The 23,731-nt window shown below is 30.3% G+C and overlaps 3 protein-coding genes across 3 annotated transcripts; 1 reads left to right on the top strand and 2 right to left on the bottom strand.

The window, feature by feature from the left end:
• The first annotated feature begins 558 nt into the window (after positions 1-558).
• LOC114194745 (homeobox-leucine zipper protein HOX11-like) lies at positions 559-2,037 on the top strand. Its single transcript, XM_028085136.1, has 4 exons — positions 559-1,027; positions 1,122-1,354; positions 1,443-1,522; positions 1,611-2,037. Exons 1-4 carry the CDS (start codon positions 853-855, stop codon positions 1,924-1,926), a joined length of 804 nt encoding a protein of 267 aa, XP_027940937.1. The 5' UTR covers positions 559-852; the 3' UTR covers positions 1,927-2,037.
• A 1,294-nt stretch (positions 2,038-3,331) lies between these two features.
• LOC114190681 (sporozoite surface protein 2-like) lies at positions 3,332-4,849 on the bottom strand. The gene is made up of 4 exons (XM_028079661.1): positions 4,554-4,849; positions 4,149-4,358; positions 3,741-4,062; positions 3,332-3,343 (listed from the first exon to the last, which is right to left on the bottom strand). The coding sequence occupies exons 1-4, from the start codon at positions 4,847-4,849 to the stop codon at positions 3,332-3,334; spliced, it is 840 nt and encodes a 279-aa protein (XP_027935462.1).
• Positions 4,850-9,421: 4,572 nt separating this feature from the next.
• On the bottom strand, positions 9,422-12,546 carry LOC114191735 (protein trichome birefringence). The gene is made up of 5 exons (XM_028081106.1): positions 11,279-12,546; positions 10,872-11,064; positions 10,584-10,777; positions 10,350-10,508; positions 9,422-10,122 (listed from the first exon to the last, which is right to left on the bottom strand). Exons 1-5 carry the CDS (start codon positions 12,262-12,264, stop codon positions 9,768-9,770), a joined length of 1,887 nt encoding a protein of 628 aa, XP_027936907.1. The 5' UTR covers positions 12,265-12,546; the 3' UTR covers positions 9,422-9,767.
• Between the last annotated feature and the right edge of the window lie 11,185 nt (positions 12,547-23,731).

Consider the following 23,731-nt stretch of genomic DNA (forward strand, 5'->3'; position numbering starts at 1 on the left):
GAAAGTTGGTTACACACCACAGAAAAAAACACTGGTCCTTCATTTGGGCTATACATTCCATTAACAATGATTACATGATGTTCACTTTCTGCCATTGTTGGTCTTCTCAAAGATTGTCCTAACCAATAATTCAAGCATCCTTTCTTCTCTCACTACACCTTATCATTAAAGTCTGCATGACTTCAATTATTGCAATCATCTCAGAACCACCATATATTGCATCTCATCACTTTCTCTATCTTATTCTTTTTCTCTTCTTTCAAATAAAGATAAAAATTTAATATTCTATGCAAACTGCAATTCTTACCTGTATTTTCTGAATTGCTGCACCAGTTTATGAATTGACGTGTTTATATATACATATGCTGCTAATGACTACCCGTGTTTGGAAACAGTGGAATAAATCACATCACATCAAGTAACAATAACACTAAGTTGATGTCTAAAATCGATTTTTCAGTTCTTTTTTAATTGATTTTAATTCCACACAGAAAACAAAAATAAGTAATGAACAGTAATCCGAATAGGTGTATTTGTAGACACCAGAATCAATTCTGATAATTATCAAAATAAGAAGCGTGAAGATAAGGAAAATCATATTTATGATGATGGCTTAGCAAACTCTAAACACTAAACAGACACAATGTTCATGATGTTGTTTTTTTGTTGATGAAAGTTCATTTCTCAGTTTACACAAAAGGTTGCACCACTCTGGTGTGTGGGTTTTCACACACTCGCTTTCATTTAAAAACCTTCATCATACTCAGTAGTAGTAATACATATAGATAGAACTAGAAATATTCATTCTCTCTGCATAATTTCTCAAACCACGCAATCTTTTTCCATTTGCAAATGGAGTTGGCTTTGAGCTTAGGCCACACAAACAATCCTTCAATGGGGTTTTCCATGGCACTGCCACACGAAACAAGAGCTTCCTCAGATCCACCCCTTCAGCTCCACCACCTTCTTCCTTCAACACCAGTTCTTCCTTCTCCACGCCTTCCCATTCCATGGCTCTCCCATGCATGTAATCACTCTCATATATCATATATCATATCCCTTCATCTTAATTTCTTCTTTTCTTTCATCATCTCATGTGTGTGTGTGCATGTTTATAACAGTAGGCATGGAAGAGATTCCGGTGAGGGTGCTTGATGACACCGACGACGGTGCTGCAGTTTCATCCCCCAACAACAGTGCAGTGTCGTCATATTTTTGCAGAAACAGTAGAAAGTTCTGTGAGGGTGATAGCGAAGAAGACGAAAATGGGTCAACGAGGAAGAAACTCAGACTCTCCAAAACACAATCAGCTTTTCTGGAAGACAGCTTCAAAGAACACACCACTCTCAATCCCGTTAGTAACTCTCACTTTTTTTCTTTCACTATTTCAACCAAGGTATATACACCGTTATAGTTCTTAATTTTCATGTGAAAAAGTGCAGAAACAAAAACTTGTTCTTGCGAAAGAGTTAAATCTGCGTCCGCGTCAAGTAGAGGTTTGGTTTCAGAACAGAAGGGCAAGGTATAATTGAGAAAGAACTCGCTGAAACCGTGTTTGTTATTGCTTTTGTTTCCTTTTTCTTTTTCTGATGAAAACACGATGATTACAGAACAAAGTTGAAGCAGACCGAGGTGGACTGTGAGTACTTGAAGAGGTGCTGTGAGAATCTGTCAGAAGAGAATAAGAGATTACAGAAGGAACTGCAAGAACTGAGGGCTTTGAAAACTTGTGAACCGTTTTTCATGCAGCTTCCGGCTACCACCCTCACCATGTGTCCCTCCTGTGAACGCGTTGCCACCACCACCTCCACCTCCGCCGCCGCCGCTTCCGCCACCAACAATCGTAGTGTTTCTCTGAACAAGCCCAGAATATTGTCAGGCCCACACGCAGCAGGCCCACCTGGCCCATCAGAGTGCTTCTTCTGATTGACCTACTTTTGTTGTTTGGATATATATCATGACAATAATGTGTATCTAAGAAGACAAAAGACTTTCAATTTCATCCCTTATTTTCTTTTTGTATAAAATGTCACATGTTCTAAAAATTTTACTTATTCTTTCTTTATATATATATATATATATATATATATATATATATTTTTTTTTTTTTCTTCTCTTTATTCTATTGGAAGAATTATAATTTCTTTTAGACCTATGAGGACCTGCCAACTATTCGAGTTGTAATAGTTTTCTTATAATAATGTTTTTCATCTTTAACTTCTTTCTCTCTTCTTTTAATTTGTAAAAAAACAATATGTAAAATTTACTCACAACAACTACAATCTCTCTAATTATCTTGTCAATAGAAATGTGAAACAGGTCATTACTTCTTTTTTAATGTCTCAGGTTGTTTAATATTATAACGTACTGCGGTTTAAATACTTTGAAGGTTATATACGTATAATTCATTTCCAAATTCTTATATAACCATATTCTACTAGAAATAATAGAAAAAGAAAACAAACATTTTATATGGCTACAAAACAATTAAAAGCTATACAAAAAAAAAGTTTTTACAAAACGTACGTACTTTAATTACGAATAGTATTTTCTTAATTTCATTAATATTTATAGATCCTATAATAAAATAGTATTTTAATTAATAAATAACTCGTTTACATATTATTGATTATAAAAGTTAACATGGATGTTACAATTGCTCATAATCAATTACACATGGAGGAAAAGGTAAAAAACAATCAAGTGACTAAAGAAAGGGTATATACGTTGAAACTCATTAATTATTTTTTTACTTATTTGTAGAAACACGTAAAGCAACATGCACTGAAAATGTTTTAAGGATAATTGTCAGGGAGCAATGCTTTATTTGAGAAATTACTATTACTTAAACATGTAATTTTAAGTTTAGTTTTATAATATATGTAAATAAAAAAATCAATTACAACGAGTTTTCAATTTAAAGTTTCATAATATAATTAGACTAGTTTTAGACCATAGTTGTTAAGAAAATCCTATAAATCAAATGTATTTTGTATTAAAAATTTATAAAAGAAGAAATAAGATATAAAGTTTCTTGTGTTTTAAATTCAATCATTTCTCTTCATAATTTTTATTTTAAATATTATAATTATTTTATACAAAAATACATAAAGTTCATAACGAAACATTAACCTCATAAAATAACATTTAATATTTCTTATATGCTTACAAAATTTTTAACTTTTTTATGATATAATGAAATATTTCATAATTTTTTAAATTTCATTCTTTCAAGTAAGATAACCAAAAAACAAAAAAAGTGAGAGTCCTAAATGAAATAAGCTACGACAATTTAAATCATATTTTCCTTTTCTTTATATGTGTTTATATTTTATGTGTTACTCTGCATATTCATTTGAAAATGAGAATAGTGATGATGGAAGAGCGGCAAGTAGGGGTAGGCATGGATTGGATATCCAATCCACATCTATTTTATATCCAAATAATTAGATTAGATTTTTGATCCAATTCCATTTTTTTAGCAAAAGTAGTTTGGATTTTTTTTAAATCCAGAAAAAATATTTGGATCAAGATTTAAATTCAATCCAAATATTTAGATCAAGTTTAAAATCCGGAATCCATTTTTTTATGAAATAAATTTAAATTGAATTTTTTAAAACCTGTGTCATTAAGGCCCGGATGACCCGGATGAGACCGACGACCCGGACGGGCCCAACGACCCAGACAAGCCCGATGACCCGGACGGGCCGGACAACCCGGACGAGCCCGACAAGACAAACAGGCTCGACGATGTGAACGGGTCGGACGACCCGAATGGGCCAGACGACCCGGACGGACCCGTCCAAACAGTCAAGCCCAATCAGGTAGTCAGACACGTTCGAGTCGTGGGGCTCGTCTGGGTCGTCAGGTACGTCAACATCGTCAGGCCCGTTCGAGTTGTCGGGCCCATCCAAGTCGTCGATCATGTCCGGGTCGTCAAGCCCATTTGGGTCATCGGGTCCGATCGGGTCGTAGGCCCCGTCAAGGACGTCGAGCCCATCTGGGTCGTACGGGTCGACGCGGTCGTTCGTGTCGTCGTGCCCGTTCGTGTCGTCATGCCATCTGGGTCGTAAGGCCCGTGTAGGTCGTCAGGCTCGTCCAGGTCGTCGGGCCCATCTGGGTCTTTTCAGTCGTCAGGTCCGTCTGGCCTGTTCGTGTCGTCGTGCTCATTCGGGTCGTAAGGCCCGTGTAGGTCGTTAGACCCGTCCGGGTCGTTAGGCCCGTCTAGGTTGTCAGGCCCGTCCGGGTCGTTGGGCCCGTCCAAGTCGTCCGCCCCATCTGAGTCTACGGGCCCGTTCGGGTCGTCGGGCCCGTTCGGGTCTTTGGGCTTTCCTGTCCCGTTCGGGTCTTTGGGCAGCCTGACCAGTTTTCGTCATTGGTCGTGCCTGGTCCGTTCGGGTCTTCAGGTCCGCGTGACCCTTTTGGGTCTTCGTGTCCGCCTGACTCGTTCGGGTCTTCAGGCCTGCCTTACCCGTTCGATTCTTCGAGCCCGCCTGACTCGTTCGGGTCATCGGGCCCGCTTGACCCATTCGGGGTCTTTGGGCCTGCCTGACCCGTTCGATTCTTCGAGCTCGCTTGAGCCATTCGGGTCATTGGGCCCGCTTGGCCTGTTCGGGTCTTTGAGCCCGCTTGGCCCGTTCGGATCTTCGGGCCCACCTGCACCATTCGGTTCATCGGGCTCACTCAAATTTTTTGAATTGTTGGGCCCGATCAACTCGTTCGGTTTGTCGGGCCCGCCTAGCCCGTTCATATCTTTAGGCCCGCCCAACCTCTTATGGTCGTCGAGCCTGCCCGATCCATATAGGTCGTCGAGCAAGGCCCGTCCTAGTTTGAATTTAGCATAGTCCATCTGAACCTTTAGTCTAATCCAACTAAAAATTTAAATTGAAAATTTGGATTGGATTTTTTGAATTATCCATATTTAAAAATCTTGATTTATAAAATGGATATTCAATCCATAAAATATATAAAATGTAGATTAGATTGAAATCCAGATCCATTAAATGGATCGAAATTTTAATAAAATGGATTATAAATGGATTAGATTTGAGCAAAAGTGGATTGGATCAAGAAAAATAGATTTTTTGTCCACCCTAGTGACAAGTGACTTCAAATGTTATTTACAGTATTCGTTTTTTATAATCTGTGATAATTAAAATATACTAAATTATATCTTTAATATATTTTATACTGTTATTAACAACATTAATTGTTTTCAGTTTTATATTTATCTTTCCATATGATACTTTCATAAATATTTATTTAATATAGCCTATATTCATCATCTAGTTTTATATTGACAAGAAGAAAATGTGCCCCATTAATATAAAAAGTATTTATGAAAATTAAACAACTTGGATGGAATGACAATTTTTTTATTTTTTTTTATAAAAAAAGTAACACTTAAATATTGATAAAAGTACCTATATAAACAATGAAGTAAATAAAATATAGCCGTTAAAAGTGATCATTAATTTGTGGTCGAAGATGGCAGGGCCAAAAGGGTGGTAAAGTATATCTAGGGATGGCAACGGGGCGGGGCGGGGACGGGTTTCGCTATCCCATACCCATCCCCGCATAAAAAATTCATCCCCATCCCCATATCCAAACCCAACGGGTATCAAACTTTTTTCCCATCCCCATCCCCACCGGGTAACGGGTATAATCTCGTACCCATACCCGTACCCGTGTTCTAACTACTTCAATATTAATTTTTATAAAAGAAAAAAAATTACGGTAAAGAAAACATAATATTATGAAATATTCAATATTAGGAGGATTTTCTTCGATGCCAAATACCTTAAAATAAATTATAATTGTTTACATTTTATATTAGAATACCAAATAAAATTTCATGTGAACCAAAACATTTGTTAAATTTGCAAACTACAACATTGATGAACTTAGTTGATAAAATTAAAAAATATTTCAAAAAAATATAAAAGGAAAACAAATATTTAAATTAAAATATATTTTAAATGTTTGTTTACTTCAATTTTTTAAATTCTAATGAATATCTTTTTTATACACTAATAAAAGTTATAATATATCACTTGATCAAAATGACATAAAGAATAAATAATAAACATAATAATAAAAGGAAAACAAATATTCAAATTAAAATATATTTTAAATGTTTGTTTACTTCAATTTTTTAAATTATAATGAATCTCTTTTTTATACACTAATAAAAGTTATAATACATCACTTGATCAAAATGACACAAAGAACAAATAATAAACATAATAATAAAATTTTGACATAGATTTTGTATCTTTTGAACTTCAATATATGTTGGATAGTGACAAAAAAATATTCATAGCAATTACATTAAATTTATATTGTAGTAAATAAAAGTTATTTATACAATTAAAGTGGAAAAAGTTATAGTATGATTAATAGTGAGTTATAAAATAACAAATAATTAGATAGAATATATCGAAATATTATTCTACATGATGAAAATAAACAATAAATAAAAATATTAAAAGACTAACAAATGTGTGTTTTAGAAATAATTTGAGAGACTATCGAAAGAAATCGCACAAAGGAAATCAAATGTATAATTAAGGTATGATAAAATGAAAAATACCTTACAGAACTAATTATTAAATTATGTTTGAAGTGGTTAAAATTAAATAGAAATATCATTAGTGACCAAAAAATTTGTCATTAAATTACATATAAATTAGTAATTAAATTGGTCACTAAATCAAGTACAGATTCGATCATTGAATCGGTCACTAATTTAGTCATTGATTCAGACAATAAATCAACTACTACCACCAATGACGAAAAATAGTGACTGATATGGGTTACTGACTAAATCAGTCACCATTTCATGTTTTTCTTGTAGTGAATTATCATATACTATTCCTAAATATCATTATATATATATATATATATATATATATATATATATATATATATATATATATAAAATTTTAACCACTTCAAACAGAATTTAAAGTGAAAAAATTACATTATGATTAATAATGAGTTATAAAATAAAAAATAATTAGATAGAATATATCGAAATATTATTCTACATGATGAAAATAAAAAAATAAATAAAAATATTAAAAAACTAACAAATGTGTGTTTTAGAAATAATTTGAGAGACTATCGAAAAAAATCACACAAAGGAAATCAAATGTATAACTAAGGTATGATAAGACGAAAAATATCTTAGAGAATTAAGAAAACTTTTCAAATATTAACATATAATTAATGGTTGAAAAATAACAAAAATTATTTTAATGAAACAAAAGAGTTCTTCAAATTAAACAAAAATTAATAATAATAATAAGTAAAGAATTTTTTTATATTATCTTAAATTGAGAGTATAAACATTCTCATGTGAAAGAAAAATTTATAATAAATAAAAATATTAAAAAATAATATAAATATTCAAATGTGAGGCATAATTTTTTTTAATTAACATACATCATTTTAACATAATTACATAAAGGTTATGATAAGATAAAAAATATATTGGAGATGAGAATGAGTTTCATGACAAGTGAAATAATTAAAAGAAATAAAAAATAGAAAAAAAATATATATATAGGGGTTACTTGATTAATTGTGAATATTTTAATAATTTAAACGAGAATGGAGATATGGCGGGGACGGGTATTATGGCGGGTATATGTACATCCCCATACCCATCCCCATACCCAACTAAAAAAAGTCGGGGATTCTCCATACCCATACTCATACCCAGTCAATGCGGGGATTCCCCGTCAAAACGGGAACAGGTTCGGGCAATACCCACGGGGACGGATTTATTTGCCATCTCTAAGTATATCTATGAAAGTGATAAGAACTTGAACTATATATAATGTGTATTTTTTCTAATAAAAATTCATTTTAGTTAGCTCTGTTTTTATGGAACAGAAAATGATTTTGACAATTAATAAAAATGAGACATATTAATTTCTATTGGAATTTTAAATAAAATACCTCTATATGCTCAGGCTTAACTATGAAGAGTCCAACACAAGTTCTTCACGCGAAAACTATTAACTTTATACGCCACTAATTCATTATGAACATCATGTTTTGTTATGTATCTATCAGTATCGCGTTTAGAAGGTGCATAAGTAAATTTTTTGAATGACCATACTTTAATGTAAGAATTAGGTCAAATTTCGGAAAACAATTAAATATGGATTTTTTTTAATATTAAATAAATTATATTAACTTTTTTAAAGGAAATGTTTATAGGGTATTTGTTTTAGGAAGGAGTTTTTATAAAGGGGGAGAGAAAAGGATTTCAGTGGTACCAAGTAACATAAATGTGAAGCAGATAAAAGAATTTGATTTTTGATAAACCTAACTTGAAAAGAAGAAAAAGAACATATAAAGAGAACCACATGAGGCTTGTCTTTAGGATTCGTGGTCACCTTGTGTTGTGCATTTGGGTTCTTGTTCTTCGTTGGTATATAAAATAGTAAGAATTATTTTTAATATTTCATTAATTTTAAGACTAATTTGAGAAACCATTACATGATCTTGAAAAGTTAAATTCACAGTTTTATGGCTCGGAGAATCAAACAGAACAATCTAAACGGTAATTGTAATATATCTATTTCAGGGAAATTGGGATCCATAAAACCTAACCCCTTTCTATTATTGTTTTAAGTTATAAAGTTTGTATCCCTTATCAATGCTTCTCTTTGTCCTTCATTTACTCATTTTATTTAGTTGATTTTTTTTCTTTCAATTATTAAAATTTGTTTTCATTCTCCTTTTTTTTCCATAATTATTAAAATGCTAATAGTAAGTAAATAATATAGCAAATAATATATATTAAGTTATAATACATCTTTTCAACTAATATATATGACTTACATTCGAGAATGGGTAGTTATTATTACATAGTTTTCCAATTGCATAATTTTCAAATAGTATTGCCATATATCATATTTGTTTAACATTTTTTTTTTCGTATTGTGACTTTTGTTTCTTTAATGCATCACACATTATCTACCCAAGATCAAAGAAGCACCACATTCCAACCATTATTTCAAAACTTATTAGAAAGTGAATTTAAATCTAATAATCTGAAATCTTCGAACAAACTCTCTTGAAGACATTATTAGATAGCAATTCAATAATAGGTAATACAATAGAACTAATAAACCAAGTTATATATACTTTAATATCATATTAAGTTAATCTAAATCTGTGAAATATCTAACACACTCTTTAAACAAAAGATGATTTGCTAGCAACCCAATTAAACCTATATATTAGAAATCTAATAAACCCAGTTAGAATAGGCTCTAATATTATAATGAAGAATGAATTTAAACCTATATACTAATCCCCAATTACATTAAACGCTTAACAATCACTATTCAAGTTTTCCTAGACAAAAAAATATGTAAAGACTTACATGAAGAAGCATAGTGAATAAGATAATTTCAATAATTTGATTATAATAAATAAAATGTAAATGAACTTAGATTTACAATAGGAATTAGAAAAAAAAAAAAAATGAAGATCCAAAAGAAGATAATAATTTACACTGATAAACAAAACCACCTTCTATTCTCTTCTCTTCACCAATTTATGTCATCCATCCATATCAACAAACTTATTGCATTGCAGCACAAATCATGTATATATTGGTTCACTTAATATCATGAACCTTCATATAAAAGCCTCTTTCTGTATATGGTTTCTTTGTATGCATAAGAACAAAAATGGTATATAGCATATGTTACTTAACTCATTAAATCTGGTAGTTCATTCGTTACCTATGTTCTCTTCTGCTTATGCTGATTCCGATACTCTCTCATCAGAAGTTCAGCATAGAGAATCTCATTCCATATATCAGGAACACCAGGAAGGCACCAGTGGCTGCAATCTTGGTATCTCAATGGTGATTTTCTTTCTTCAGGAGTTAGATTTTGCTTCCTGTATATGGAAGGATGACCATCCTTTCGAAAATCTGTCATTCTAGTCACGTTTTGGTAGGTCACACTAGTTTTCATGTTCTTTAGCACCTTCTCCAAAACAATCATCTTATCCGGATACTCAGTTAGGTACTTCTCGTTCTCAATTGGATCACTTTCACTATCACATTGTCCACCAGAATTCCACTGTCCACCACTGCAGTTTCAGAAGTTTCTAGCTATGAGCAAGTCTTCTAGCACCATAATCATATGGGGGTGCTCAAGAAATGTATTCTCTACTTGCAAGTAATGAACTTGAAACATAGTATATGATGACACCAAAATATTCCTTTATTGTTGTTGTAAGAGTTGTTTCATGTTCAACCAAACAGAAATTACCCTAAGATTTCAAAAGTGTGATTAAACAAATTACTTGTGTTTTACCTGAAATGGGAGGCAGAATAGCCTCTGAAGAAGACCATGGTCTTGGATGGATTAATGTTGGCATCAACCCACCTGCTCCATGTAGTTAAAGCTCTTCGGAATGCCTCTAGAACGTTTAACTCAGAATACACATGGCTACCTTCTTGGTAATAGTCCTGTCTGAAAATTCCATGGTCAACTTTTAGTCCATGATCATGGAAAGAGAGGGTGAGTGTCATATCATATCATACATACCCTTTAGAGGTTTTATCATGAGTCCACCAGTGGCCAGTGTTGAAGATGATAATGTCTGCATCTTTGTATTGAGACGAAGATTGACCAACTAAATCAAGACGAAGTGTTTCTTTCTTTGTCCCATTCTTATCAGTCATTTCTTCTTCTTGAACCAAAAATGGAGACACAAAAAGCTCCACAGAGAAGTGATAATCCTAATTACACCAAACCAGAGTTCTGTTAGGCAAAGAATAACAATCAAAACAATTACGGAAAAGCAGCTGCAACACAAGAGAGTTCAACACTCACCTTGAATATAAATGAATAAGAGGCTTCGCCTCTGAAATGAACTCTTCCATTTGCTTCATAAACCTTTTTCTTATCCTTCACAGCACTTCTCAATATGCAAATCAAAGACTCCCACATGTTCCTATTGAGAGAATCGCCAACAAAAACAAGTCTTTTCCCTCTCAACAATTCCAGCATTCGATGCGCATCCAATCTGTTACCAATTCAACCAAATTGGGAGCCCCAAAAACAAACAACCAATGGATCAATTCTAGTACAATACAAAACACAGCAACTTCCCATTAGCCAAACAAAACAACAACATGAAGCAGACAAATATTGTCAGTTTTGGATTAACGTAAACATCCATCAAATTGAAAACTTTGCCACCTAAAACTAAAAACAACAAATTCAATATTTTCCAATACCTTGGGAGGCTGCAACCCTTAGGCTTCCACTTATATGTTTGATATTCCTTATCGGGCCTTCCATTCCGAATACAATTGAACTGTTCATCTATCAAAGAGCATGAATCTGGCTTATAGAGAGGATAAGAATCATCCTTAACCCACTTTCCATCAAAAAAATCACACTTCATGAGAGACTCCATCGATTCATCGTTCCCCTCAGTGTGATTCTTCCCATTAATCTGTTTCCTCGCCAGAGAAGCCGTGTAATTACCATTCGGAGCAACACCCTTTACCGAATCAGACTTCACAGAAGAATTAGAACTTGAGTTCTGATGTGGAACTTTCTGGACAGGGAAACTCACTGGAACATTGGTTGCAGGTGTTGCAGGTGCAGTAGCATTTGTAGTTTGGTTTGTGGTTATAGCTTTAGCTTCAGGGGTGTTAAAAGTGTGATTTTTTACACCCCCAGATGTTTCCTTAGCGACAACGGGTGGTGGTGACTTCACCTCTGGAACTGGAGCCTGAGAATTGGTGTGGTTAGTGGTTGGGAAAGGAACCGCATCTTGGGATGAAACAACCGAGGATTGTGTTGTGTTGACAAAGGAGGTTGCTTTGAGTGTTTGAGTTTGTGAGGTAGTGTTGAGATGAGGAGAAAGATAAGTGGCATTACTTGCAGATCTAGAAGTGTTGGTGTTGTTGTGCAGTGGATCAGAGGAATTGGAGGGTGAAGAAGAGTTTGGGAAAAGGAGTGAGAAAATGGAAGGGATTTGAGGCTTGTAGGAACCATCTGGGGATGATGTGGAAGAGAATATGTTGGTGAACCAGGGAGAGGAAGCGTTTGGAGAAGGGGAAAAGGCTAAGAAAACAGTGAAAGCGACGAAGGCAATTGCGAAAGCGTATGCAAAAGCCACTGTTTTTCTGGTTTTGAGAATTGTTGAGAGGCTCTTGAGGTCTGTGGAGAGGTTGGCACCACCGATGGGAACGTACTTGGTGGCATCAGCCATGGAGATTGGAGGTTTGTGTCCCTATTTTTTTGGTAGAAGAAGATGAGAGTTAAGAGGTGAGAGAAAGGAAAAGTAAAGTAGTTGCTTCCAGTGGCACACAGTTGCAGCCTTCAGGGTGTTGAGACATGAACATGAATGAAGAAGTGTATGTGTGAGTTGCAATATAGGTGGGGTTGTTGAGTTATGTTTGGCCAACACTACCGCAAAATCTAGAAACTGTTGTGTGAGAATACCATAGCTAGACTTTGGAGTGTTAAGTGTAGAGAGAGAGAGAGAGAGAATGGTAATTAGTGTAAGAGAGAGAGGGAAGAAACTTCCATTTGTTTGATTCCTTGTAAAAATCGTTATGGATGAATAAAAATAAGAGTTTGCAAAGGCACTGTAAATACAATTTACACTTATAGTAACAACGTTTTAACAATAACAAAAAATAACATAAAATGGTAGACAAATTTAAAATAGTTAATGTTGTCTTTAATTTTTTTTAAGGTGAACCAAACCACTTTCCTCCAAAATAATTTATGTAAAAGTATATCACATTCACATATATACAATATATATTCTGAGGATTTTCAGCTTGGTTAATTAGAGAAATTAAGTAGATAAGAGGATTAAACTCTTGACAAAATCTGATTAGCATATTTGGATATTAATGAAGAAAGATAAATTTCCTTTATGATGAGTCAAAATATTTAAATAATTAATTTGATATTTATTACCATTATTATAAGGATTATATTGTTAAATAGAGTATTAGAATATTTTCCACTGTAGTCATTTTGTTTCCAATATCTTTCCTCTTCAAGAAGGAAATAGATGTTGAATACTCATAACAGAAAGATATGGTATCATTTCGCATATATAACATTTGTCTTTTATGGATGTAAATGATGTTTAGAATTCGAGATTTTTATTATTTTGGAGTAATTTATGTTAATTGATTACGTTCGTACTGATGAAAAGAACGTTTATTACTATTTATAAAAATTTAATTTTAAACATTTTAAAATATGTTTTATTAAAAATATATTTTGAATCATTGAGTAAATGGATATGTGGAAAGAGAAGAATAAGAAGAAACAGATCCTTAGGTGTAAAAATAAAAATAAAAAATAGTTAAGACCTGATATAACCCTTTATACTCTGTCATATATCTGAACCATGTGGCAAAATGATGAGGACAATATAAGTAGAAATTTGACCCTTGCGGTATCAGATTAACTACGCCACTTTAGTGTAGTGTCGGTGAAGCCGCGTTTGCGATAGGAATATTGGATAAGGACATGTATAAATCCAAAACATACAAAAATATGTTGAATTCAAAATTCAAATTCATTTTAAAATAATACATTCTTATTTTTATTATTAAATAAAACTAGATAATTTTAGGTTAAAATATTTTTTTTCTTAATTTTTGTCAAATTGTTATATAAATTTTAATTTTGTTTTCGTGTTCAAATTTTTTTTATTTTTGTCAATTTTATTTTATTTAATATTTTTTGTTAATACCAGTTAAATCATTAATAATTATAAAAATATTGTCATATAAAAATATTGTCATATGTTATTTTATAATTTTTTTAATTTTTTAATTTTTTTAATATTTTTAATTTTTTTAATGATTCAATCAGTATTAATTAAATTGAACAAAAATTAAAATCTATTTAAATTTGAAAACATAATTAGAAATTATTTGATAAAATTCGATAAAAATTAGAAAAAAAATATTATAATCATAATTTTATAATAAATGTTGTTTTAAGAAACCGTTACTATTACAATTAAAATATTATAATTTTTTAATATTATAATATTAAAAAATATTATAGTTTTTAATTTTTTATCAAATTGAATAAAACTTGACGAAAAAAATATTATAATCTTAATTTTATAATAAATGTTGTTTTAAGAAACCGTATTACTATATTACGATTAAAATATTACAGAAACAAATTACGTATCACATGAAATGTACTAAGAGGCATGATAAATTCATGAATTTTTCCGCATAATATGTGAAGTTGTTGTTGATGGTGAAAAGTGTGACTTGAAAAGAATTTGCTAAGGTAAATATTTATATATTTGGTAACAAATAATTAAAGCTAAAAGTATTTAAATGCTTAAAAGAAAATGAGGTGTCTATCCACGTCAGTGTGAGTGTACGGCGAGACTTCCGTACGTCATTGATTTTGACGATGGTATTGTGTTATAAACGGTCTGGATTTACGGAACCTTTAGGGTTACTTATGTTGTTGTGACACTTGTTTGTAGGGGTGCATCACACGCGCTTATGCTTTCTGGTTGTTATTTGACGTTGTCGGTTGGTTTTTTATTAAGAAAATGAGTGGTGTGGATATGTGTGCCCAATCAAAGTGTGGGGTGGATGAGGCATTGTCACTGCATTCATATAGGCCACACCACAGTTACATCCTCGAATCTTCACATAATTCCCGTGACAACTGTCTTAGCCTACACCCTTTCATCTTTCGTACACTCTTTTCAATACACACTTTACAAAATTTAAAACCATTCAAAATATAGGGTGTGGCTACTCTCCCCTGAGAGTGAAATGTGGGTTAGGTCCTGTTTAAGTTTGCTCGTGCTTTTATTTTTTTTATAAATATAGTGAAGTATTATTAGGATATTTAAATTAATAAATATAATCATTTTATTATATGGTGATAGCTAAAAATATTTTTTAACATATTAATTTGAATATTGTAAAGTAATATTTATATAAGTGATAAGTTAACCTAGTAGTTAGAAGAAAAAGAAAAAATATTATGGATTCGATTTCTCTTACAAGCAATTTGGTATATTTCGTTGAATTTTAATATTTTTACTCCTTTAAATTATTAAAAAACAAGTTATCACTCAAGATGAGTCAAAATAAATTAGATAACTTTTAATAGCACACTAAATTAATTAAGATATATAAGTACATCTTAATATTAGAAAATAAATTCATAACACACTTCTATTAACTAAAAATACTACCAATTATAGATGTTTACGGCTATAAAGATGAAACAAGCATAGATAGTTAATTCGTTATAAGATTGATTTCACTCAGCACAATTTATCATAGTTGAACTTTATGATAGACTCTAACTAATGTTGACATCACTAATTTTAAATTATTTTTTGTTTAAAGTAATTTAGCATTGATTGAGTTTATATTGTTGTTTTTTAATTCAAAATTTATTTAAATTAATATTGGTTTGGTTGACGCTAATACAGTAAATTAGGATACAAATCTTATACGATACTTTTATATTCAATAAATATAAATGAAAAATATAAAGACATTATAATTGATGAAAGAGGTGAATGTGTATAATGAAGATTGATGCAAATAAAGAAATGATTATGAAGGAAGGAGACAGGGAAAAGAATATTGACGAAGGATGCTAGGAACAAAATGTTAATGAACATGTGAATGAAAAAAAATATAGTATAGATGAAGGAGGTGAGTGTGGATAAAATAAATAAATATGATATGAGTGTGAATGAAAGATACAAAATATGTCAGGAGATTTATAAGTGTGAATAAAGTAGATGAGTGATATAAGATTTACATAGAAAATGAATAAAAAATATTATAGGTGAAAATATTTGCTATTTTTAAATATAGGTCATTAGATTAAAAGTAATTTATGATTTATATTCAATATAAAAAATGTATGCAGATTTGGAATATATGACTTAGCATATCAACATTAACTTAAATAAATATAAATATTAAAAATAAAATATTTATTTTAGTTTTTACTTTTAGCATATGCTAAACTAGTGACACTAACTTAAATATTTATTTAATAAAAAAATTAAACATTTTTTAGTTAATCTTTTGATTGTATTAGAGTTATTAGTGTTAATTTGACCAACTCTAATATTTAAAAGTTAAAATTTTATTTTATGGTAGTGAAAGTCTTATTATTATTATTATTATTATTATTATTATTATTATTATTATATAAAAATATATTTTATGCTCTGTAAAATTACATTAATAATTATTAAGATTAAAATTTATTTAATGTGACATTTTACTATCAATTTTATGGGTATTAGTTATATCTTAACCCGTTTTCACATGTTAACATTTTCCATCCATCTAAGTTATCATTAACCTCTAAACTAACTATTGAATTTATCTGAATAGCTATAAATATAAATGAGATGTGTAAAGTAGAAGGATGTAGATATCCATCATGGTCTTAAAGGTTTTACTTTATCGTATAAAAGGAATGTGATTTCTACATTGACCAAAAGGAAATCCAAAACACCCTATCGATTAAAAGTTTAAAACTGGATATGGAAAAAAGATAAAAAATTTGAGGAGATGTTGGTTTAAAACATAGTTTTAAGTGTGATATTAGAGAAACAGTGATGGGATTTGAAGATTGAAGCACATGCCGGTGGTTGATTGGCAGAATGGTGCATTAAACTCGCGTCACATTCATGCACCAAACTTCTCTCCACCGACTGAAACATTATGCTGCAACATGCCTAACCAAATCACCATCGATTTCAATTCCAACTCTCTCATCACCTTTTGGTGCAGTTTATTCACCCTTTGCCGCACGTACAATTCGTTTCTCCTGTTGCACCATAGCATATGAATTTTCCACGGAATAAATTTTGAAATTATCATTTTTCATTATGTTAGATTAACATAAGGGTCAAAAGGAATATAATCAAATATTCGAGGTTCTGTTGGAAAAAGAAAAAAAGAAACCAAGATTAACGTTGGGAAAAACAATTTGAAATCATTGTTTTTTCTCTTTCCTTCTATCCCCCATATACTACTACTTCCTGTGACCATTAAATATGCATGTCTTAATATGATTTATTTGAATAATAATTGATCGTTATGATAGATAAACTCGTTGTGGCAGACTGAATTCCTGGTGATGTTGTAGTTTACCTATATCATAAATTCTTGGTCGGTTCAATAGTTGTTTTCTCTCATTTATGCGTTTTGTAAGGTGAAGGATAAAAAAAGAAGAAGAAATCCAATATAGTTTATCTCATTTGTCAATACAACATGCATGTGAGTATTGTTTTATTTATTTTTACAACGAAACTATACAAATATGTAATGTTAAAAACCTTAATGCAACACCAATGCCGACAATATCAAACGACATTGTTCCCTTTTTAAAGATAAATACTAAAGAATAAAATCACCGCAGATAAACACATGGAACTTAACGACCATGTGAGGATTAACCAAAACATAACATGGATATTCAAAATATAAAGGCCAAACTTGTTCTACAACACAACTTACTCGATTGTGTTAGATCATTTTATACCTGGTATTGATTCATGTAGTCATAAAATGATTTTAAAAAATGTATAATATGGTTATTGGACTTAAAATTACATTATAATCATTAAATATTATTCTTAAGTCATTCGAAATAAATATTTTCATAAAGTTTTTTTTCTTTATTTTTAAGATCTTTTGTTCTTACTCACTGAAGAAAGAATGAGAAAATATAAAAAAAAAAGGACAAGAAAATGCATAAAAGAAGTCTAAGAGGAGAGAAAAACAACTAAAAAAACATTTAGAATTTTTCGAAATGTTTTATTAATCTAGTTAAGTTTTATAATTTTTTTTATAGAGTATTAGAGAATACTCATATAAATAATTTTTTGGATGTTAAATTTGAAAAACAAATTACAGTGCAATAATCTTCTAGATTGAGTGAACATTAATTGTCACGTTTGGAGAAAAAAAAAACACTATTTGAGTGAAAATTTAGATGAAAAAAAGTTGAATTTATGTTTTATTTTTAAATGAATGAAAATAGGAATGAGATCAAGTTTGATTTTTTACTCTAATTTTTGTATCAGGAAAAATGGAGTCTTTCACATTTGAATTTTTCCCATAATTTGGCATAAGTGAGAATCTTCGTTTGAATGAAAATATTAAAAATTCCAACATCATCAACAAGACTAACTTGTTTCAGATTTTTATCTAACACTAATATAATAATTTGTAACTTTTAGACAACGTGGTTTAAATTTCTTAAATATAACTTGTACTCTTGAAATCATAAATCAACATATATCTTAAAGAATTTCAACCATAAATTCAAACCAAGTTTAAACTCAAACTAATAAATTTGACTAACAACTATTTATACCACTATAGTACAATAGAGCTCTTAACACGGTTAAAAAGTACTTTTAAAGGCGATCTTAGAACTGTTGTTAATTTAGTTGTCGTTATAAATTCAAATAATTAATGACACATGAATTTGTCGTCGTAAGTATGCTTTTTTAATGATAAATAAATGATAAATTATCATCATTTTCTATCAAACTAACTTGGACAACAACCGATGGTAACGTCATTTAATACTTTTTTTAACGTTAGTGGTTTAGTGAGTAACCAATAACAACGATACTTAGAATGGTGACAACTAACAATGAAAGTTTTAAATAGATTTGTGATTACGAGCTTCGATGACAATGACATGAAGACTAGCAAGAGAGGAAACCACTGCATGCAAATGTGGAGCAAATCAAGACATAAAAACAACGAACTTGGCAACAAGACAATCGGAGAGCCTCGATGGTGCAACAAGTAGCAAACTTGAAGGTGCAACATGTGGCAAACTTGAATGAAAATGGAGAAGAAGAAGAAGTTTTGCAAAAAATAAAACACAACGGATTGACAAAGTAACAAAAACAAGTATGTTTTTTAAAAGCATGATTTTTAACGGTGGTTGACCACAAAGTTGTCATCGTTTGTAAGATTTTTAATTACGGTTCTTGATAGAATGGTCATTATATGTCTTGGAAGGACATTTAATGACAATTCCTCAATCAATCATCATTAAAAGCTTCGCAATAATTATTGTATTGTAACTATATCTTTTTTTAATAAGTATCATTAATTAACATTGTGGATAATGACTTTTACATTAGTTTACTTCAAAAAATTAACAACATAATTCAATATCATTCGATAACCTTTGCAATATCAAAATCATAATTAATATATCAAACTATCAAAAAGTTAAACAATTTTCATCAAATAACATCTACGTAAAATAAATATTGTGAATAAATCATATTCACACAGTCCAAAAATCACACACCACACACACACACACACACACACACACACACACACACACACACACACACACACACACACACACACACACACACACACACACACACACACACACACACACACACACACACACACACACACCACACACACACACACACACACACACACACACACACACACACACACACACACACACACACACACACACACACACACACACACACACACACACACACACACACACACACACACACCACACACACACACACACACACACACACACACACACACACACACACACACACACACACACACACACACACACACACACACACACACACACACACACACACACACACACACACACACACACACACACACACACACACACACACACACACACACACACACACACACACACACACACACACACACACACACACACACACACACACACACACACACACACACACACACACACACACACACACACACACACACACACACACACACACACACACACACACACACACACACAGAGATATATATATAATTACAATCCTAAATTAACCTATATTACTATTATTTTGTTGTGGAAGAACCACGTGTAAGATTCCTAATTTTCATTCATAAATCTTCCAAAACCAACTAAAAAAATAGATGACGAAAATTTTATTTTAAAACAAATTCTGATAGAACAAACTTACTCTATCACCAAGAATCTTAGGATGAACTCAACGACATCTGATTTACAAAAAATACTAATTTTTATGAAATGAAATTCAAACAATAATGTTTTCTTATAAATTTTATTTAAATAATAAGATATTTATAATTTATGAGTTATATGATTAATTTCATACATATACATTGACATATTTTTAACAAATATTTTAGGGTTGTAATTTTTTTTATAGATATATAAATATTTGAGAGATGTCAAAAATATAAAAAATATATTAAAATTTTAAAAATAGTTTCAATTATATATTAAATGAAAAAAAAAGGTTCGTCCCTGACTAAATTATATATTCATGATAAGGTAGAAGTATATTATATATACATGAGCTTCTTTTTGTAATATTTCATTTTCTTCTTCTAATTTTTACCACATTTTATTTAGTATTTTATCATACAAGTTTTACAAATAGTTTATCTGTTTTATACTTTTCACGTTGTTTTATGTTGCAAATTAGTTTTCATTGTACAAGGATTTATTTATTTTTTTTCTGATGGAAAAGTGTCAAACACGGTATCCTATACAAATCTAAAAACATAGACAAAATTAACATAATCTATGCGAATTTGCGAAAGATAAACTTTTGTCCTAAATTAAAAATAAAAGAAAAGCATGCCAACAATAGTATAGATAATATTACTAATGTTTTCTGAAGCTGTATTTTAAATGTCTTCTAATAATATACACCATGTTTAATAAAATACATAGTATTGAGACACAAATTTAAATATATTTAAAGAAAAAAAAAACTATATAAAAAATAACAGTTAGACATGATTTTCTGCTAGACCGCACTATTAATGATAAATTAGAGCCGTGTGAGATATCCAAACCTTCACGTGACACAGGAACAATGTTAAGAGGAATATATTTAAAAAATATTTTCATAAACATATGAAATCTTACATATTCAAAGCTAGTATATTATAAATTAACTTATAAAAATGTTGTAATATTATTTCATTATTTTTATATTTGACTTTTACTTAAATAATACAATTTTTGACAAATATTTATAAAAAAGTTATTTAAATGTGGCTCAGAAAAGCAAACACCCAACTGGACTCCACCATTAGACATAACATGATCATAGCCTACGTGTCCCGACCACTTTCTTTGCCACTATTCTTTCTTTCCAACAAGTCCACCATCCATGTGAACAACAAAATATATATTATAAATTATTTATAATATTTTTTATTATCATAATAAATGTAAAATAAAAACACCATAACCCCTGATTTTTTCTTTTTTACAATAATTTTATTTCAAAAACATTTTTTTCAAATTATTAACCGTGTTAAGATTTCCAAAAAGAACCAAATTCTCAAATATGAATTATGCTGCCGAAAATTAAAAACTCACTTAGATTCGGTCCTCCCATATTGAATTCCCATGAGTTTGTCCAATTTTTTTTTCAAAAAATTAATAAGAAAGAGTAAACAAAACATTGGCTAAAGTTTTTCTAAAACAATTAATTTATTAAAAAAAAAATCAATAACACCACACTTCTTCTTTTCTTTATGAAAGAAAGGAAAACAAAAGGTAGAGATTGAACCACCGACCTTATTATTTCTAAGAGATAGAGCAATAAAATAACACATGCTTGTCTTGTCACTCACTCTTTCACCCTGAGCATGCCCAAAATCACTATTATTTCTGTTCTTCCTTTTCAACCAAACTTCCCAATAATACCTGTTCCATCTATATACGAACCACATTAACCCCATCAATTACTATTATTTCTTAATATAAATAAATATTCAAAACATTAAAATAAAAATAATTGACCTCTTTTCTATGTTCCCACACCAGAAAAGAAAAGTTGTAAAAGGCCTAGGGTATTGTAAATAAGGAAAAAGAAAGACTTAGACAAGGTTGAAAAAGAGGCAATTAGGGTTATTCATTTCCCATGCATCTTTGGAGAACCTTCATATCAGGTCTGAGGTGGCCATGCCTTTAACTTTTTCCCTTTGGCATCACTACACTGCTTTAGTTCTTAGATTCCGCCAAAACACTTTTTTTTCTTAATGAGATCGATATCTTAATAACAGTTAATCATAATGTACAAACAAGTTTGAAATTATTTTGTCCCAAAACAAGTTTTATTTTATTATAATTACATATTAAGAACGTATTGAGATCAGATAAGCTTATTGCAATGATTGAATTGCCATATAATAAATAGAATGCTATAACAGACAGAAAGGACCACCTCTGTTCTCTCTTATAAACTAAAAGTGATAGTGGGTTTGTAAAATATGCGAGGATTTGTTTTTATTTTATTAAGGATTCAAAAGATATTACTAATACTGTTTAATATATATTAAACTATCTTAAATTAATAAGTATTTTAACACAGTCTATTATTTATTGTATGATGATTTGAAACATCTTTAAAACTTCAATTAACATGTCAACTAATCAAATGACATCGGTCAATATCTGAAACTACTAAATTGACTAAATAATTGTGCACTTGAGATTCTATTAGATTTTATTTTGATTACACCTAATCTCTAAACTCACACGATTCTAGATAAGTTAAGTTAGCACAAATATATAATAAACGATCAGAGTTTAGAATCTTCAATTCAAATGTTTATTTATCATTACATTTTAGTAATCTCTACGTTAATTTTGTATGTTCATAATCTTGTATACCGTTCTATGTAATAATTTGATGTTTAGTCTCTTATTTTTTTTCACTAGATTATTGGTAATTGTATATTTATGATACATGGCAGTTCGACCTAAAAAAGATCATGAGAAAAAATAATAAAGTGAGATATGTATGTAGAAAAATTATATCCATTAGAAATCACGGGATCCATCATTAATATGGTGATAGATTCAATATAACATTTTATAAAAACTAGTGAAAGCGCATCTCACTAGCTCTATTATAATAGTTAACTTTCTTTTATAATAATAGAAAACAATAAATATAACAAAAAAAAAATCTTTACTATTTTGATTTCAAGTGTGATGATAGAATCACTGTCAATTACTATACATGTGATGTATTGTTTGTTTTGGAACTATGTTCTGTCATGATTTTATTCTTAAAAAATTTCTTAAAAGGTGAAAGAATGAAGATAAATGCTTTAATTTTATAATATAATTAAAATATTAATATTATTGATAGTGGAAAGTTGCTTTTGTTATTAGGAATACTAGTGAAAATGAAGTTTATGCTGAACTATAGAAGAATTTGCTCCCATTAAATTAGTGTTAGTTATTAGTGGGAAACTGTTATGCAATAGAAGCCCATTGGTAGTAATTCTACAGGCCCAACCTCTTCACAGGAGGAATTACTTTCTGCACCTCATACCTTCTTTCTTCACTACTATGTTCTTTGAAATACTCAAAAATACAATTAACTACATTAAAACACGTGTGCCACATCAATTTAAATTGTTACTTAATTTTATTTAAACTAATCAGCAACATTTTATTTCAACTTATTTTCTACAAGTTTTATTTATTTTAATTTAATATAATTTCAATTTTATTTTTATTTTAAATAATACTCACATTTCATTCTATATATTTTATACTAAACACGTTTTATTTTAAATCACTTTATGTTTATAAATTTTTATCTTGTTTTTTATTATTTTTTCTTTAAT

The sequence above is a fragment of the Vigna unguiculata genome, chromosome 1 (genome assembly GCF_004118075.2).
Source record: "Vigna unguiculata cultivar IT97K-499-35 chromosome 1, ASM411807v1, whole genome shotgun sequence".
Classification (NCBI taxonomy): domain Eukaryota; kingdom Viridiplantae; phylum Streptophyta; class Magnoliopsida; order Fabales; family Fabaceae; genus Vigna; species Vigna unguiculata.